Genomic DNA, 3,251 nt, shown 5'->3' with positions numbered 1-3,251 from the left:
TTTTGAAAAGAAGGTTTGAGCAGAGTGTTGTAATGGAGAAGGTGAAGTAGAGCTATTGCAATGAATTGTCTAAATGTTAGGCAGAAAATGCAATGTATAAAGAAATTGTGCTAAGGTTACAAATAATAATAGTCATGGCAGCGCAAATAAACAATGCAAAAGAAAAAAAGGAATTACCACAATAAATTGACAAAGGATGATATAAATAAAAAGGCCAACACATGAGGAAAGAATAATCACTCAGTTATATAAATTGTCTAAGTACACAAAGAATTATAATGATCGCAAACACAAAATTGTAAGCATGTACAGAAGAATACCAAGGTAAAGCTATCTATAAAAAAAAAAATTGAATGACCACAAAAAGAATTCATGTGAAGGAAAAGGTGGTACACTCCTAAATTTAACTTTGTGGTGGGGGCTCTTGGTGAGGAGGGCGTTGCAGAAGAGCTCCTTGCGATGCTTCTTGAAAGAACAAAGGTTACTACAGATGTTGAGGCACCACGGGACCATGCAAATATGCGATCAAGAAATTGAAGTATTCGTGGTTGCGTTCGGCCATCTGTCTTTGATTCAGGCTAAGGGTAAAAATGTTGTGTTGAATGTTGATCATCACCTGATGCAGCTCTGTGTTGCTCTCTCACAACTCCATCAATGTATGGCGGAGGAAGGATAACTCTTGAGATAAAAAGCCCCGCATGTCTTCGAGGGCAGCAGCTAGGGATGCAGTGGGAGGTGGTAACGTCGATGTCTCACCAGCATCGGTTTGGGGTTGAGCGGAAGTGACTGCTCCCAAACCTTGTGGGTCATCAACATGCGGCGATGTTTGCGCGGAAAAGTGGGGTGGAGATGGTTCGCCGATGGAAGCTGCTGGTGATGACGGGTTGGAGTCGGGTGCAAGGAGAAGATTTGTAAATTGTTCGGGAAGAGGAGAAAGGGGTTCCGTTGTTGGGCTTCGTGGACGGATGACTAAGGGTAAGCGGTCCAAGGGTAAATTGGTTTGCTTCTGCGATGAACTTCCTTGGATGATTTCCTTCCCTTTCTCATTGGGGCGTTGTTTCTTGGGTTTTGGTGGTTGCGGCGCATTCAAATCGATGAGGGATCGCTTCAGTGGAGGCTCGGGGCAATGCAGGGAATCCTTGAGAAGGATTCTCAGGATTTTTATGGTGATGATGTCGTGCACTTCTGGCATGGATTCTTATCCAATGTCCACGCCCACAGATAGGCATAAGCTAGAAACTGTCCATGGAAAGAAGTACTGGCCTCTCACGTGGCCAACATAACCTCGGATTTGCTTTGCAAGAAGCTGGCCCACATCAATTGGAATGTCGCCCGCAATGCAATATGCGGCCATGACTCTATCCCTTGAAATGGTTTTATCATGCGATGTCAGGATGAGCCGTCTCTTCACCAACTAGACCTAAAGGCGCGCTTCAGGCAGTAGACGGTTGGAGGCGAGGGTTATGATGCCGATTAAGGACACCATCCACTTGGTGCCCGGTTGTGTTAATATGTTCAGCGCATCTTCCATATCTTCTTCGGTAGGATCATCAATCAATTTGTTACCTAGTGCTTCCGGGAAATTCTTCAATTAGTAGAGTTGGTTGATGTCCTCTGCGCTGAATGGCATTAGCCTCTCGTCGACGATCACCGCATCTTCGGTATCGTGGAGCTGGCGATGGTAGAAGGCTCTCACTACCGATGGAATTACAATGGATGGGCATTGGCAGAAAGACTCCCACCCATGCTCTACCACAATGCTGATGATGAGATCTGGTAGTGGCGCCGGCACAGGAAAGAAGTCCATTTCCATCAACAAATTGTCATTTTCCTTCTTGGTTTTTGGGCGCCGGCCAGCTCGCTACTTTCCACCTTTGCTTTGCCTTTTTCCTAAGCGGATGCAAGGTGGGATTTTTGTCTTTAGATGCGTTCCTGCGCCTTGCGTTGCTCTTGTTTTTCCTTTTCCCATTCTTCCACTTCTTTTCTTTCTCGCTCTCTGATGCGCTAATTGTTTGCTTTGTGGCACAACTCTTTTTCCTTCTTTGCCTTCTTCTCTGCCTCCTCTTCTTCTCTCATTTCCTTTTCAAATTTCTCAGAGGCGAGCGCAATGCATTGCTCATCCTCGAGCTTTCTTTTCTCTTCTTCTTTTACCCTTATGTTGTCACGGCGAACCTCCTCATCATGAAGCCTTCTGGCCAAATTGGCTGATGCAATGATTTGGTGCGCCCGTGCCATTTTCTCATCCTTATCCTCTAATTTTCTCTTCTTTCTTCCTTTTCCTTCTCTTTGCGTTCCTGAATTATTGGTTTCCTTCTCTTTGCGTTCCTGAATTATTGGGTCTCTTGTGGACCCTTGCGGAGCATTCTCCTTGCAACGTCGCATTAAAGGGGACATGTCAGGATCTTCCTTATCGTCAGAACCTGGAGTTGAGCCTCCGACACAACTAGTCTGGATTGTGGCCATGAAACTTGTTGTTGCGTTGATGGTTTAAATTGTGCTGACACCCCCACTTCCACCCTTGTAGTGGTTGATTCTTCGTCAACATCCATACTTTCCGCCCTTTTTCTCCTTTCTTCCTCTTTCCTCAGGCGCTTCTCTTCTCACCTTCGCTGCTTTCTTTCACTTCTCCGTTTTTCCTTCTTCTCTTTCTCCAGTCGGGCTACTTCGTCTTCTTCTACCCATTTCTCTTCAACTCTTCTCTCCTGCTTCTTTTCTTCAGGCTTATCCATCCACTTCTTCGCCTCCATAACCTCCAAGATAGCCCTTATGAGTCCCACATTGGAGTCTGTTGGGACAGTCTCCTTAGGATCCGAGATGGTGAGGGCCATCCTCCGTGAAGCTAAAGTTAACTCCTCCTCTATCGGTAGGGGTTGGTTTACTACTCCGGCCTTCGTCACCCCCCATCTTTCTCAAATGGCTCAGGATACTTTCAAACACCTCCTTATCGTCTTTTCTTTTCAGCTTACTTTTGGTTGAAGGTATTGGGAGTGCCACCTCAAGTCTGGTGGCAGGGGCACTCTCTGTACTCGGCCCCTCACGGTGGGTGGATGGTGTAGTGGTTACAGAGGGCTTTCGCCTGGGTTTTTCGGTGATTCTAGGGGTTGGCTTTGGCTGGGCAGCGAGGCGATGATTGGTGGCGAGGAAAGCCGCTTCGTGCGTGGTGATAGGGGCATGGGAAGGGGATGATTTCTAGGAAGAGGAATGAGATGATTGTCCGGCCATGAGTTCGGTTAAGGGAAAGAAGTTGGAAA

General features: G+C 46.5%; 1 protein-coding gene across 1 annotated transcript; it reads right to left on the bottom strand.

Annotated features, from left to right (window-relative positions):
• Positions 1-2,004: 2,004 nt before the first annotated feature.
• LOC120081646 (stress response protein NST1-like) lies at positions 2,005-2,463 on the bottom strand. The gene has a single exon (XM_039036693.1). It carries the CDS (start codon positions 2,461-2,463, stop codon positions 2,005-2,007), a length of 459 nt encoding a protein of 152 aa, XP_038892621.1.
• Between the last annotated feature and the right edge of the window lie 788 nt (positions 2,464-3,251).

The sequence above is a fragment of the Benincasa hispida genome, chromosome 7, assembly GCF_009727055.1.
Source record: "Benincasa hispida cultivar B227 chromosome 7, ASM972705v1, whole genome shotgun sequence".
NCBI classification, from domain to species: domain Eukaryota; kingdom Viridiplantae; phylum Streptophyta; class Magnoliopsida; order Cucurbitales; family Cucurbitaceae; genus Benincasa; species Benincasa hispida.
The sequence above is the reverse complement of the archived record's forward strand: the minus strand, read 5'-3'. Positions and strand labels throughout refer to the sequence as shown.

Excerpts from the sequence above, each read along its gene's own strand:
- LOC120081646 (XM_039036693.1), bottom strand. The coding sequence starts at position 2,463 with ATGGCCACAATCCAGACTAGTTGTGTCGGAGGCTCAACTCCAGGTTCT.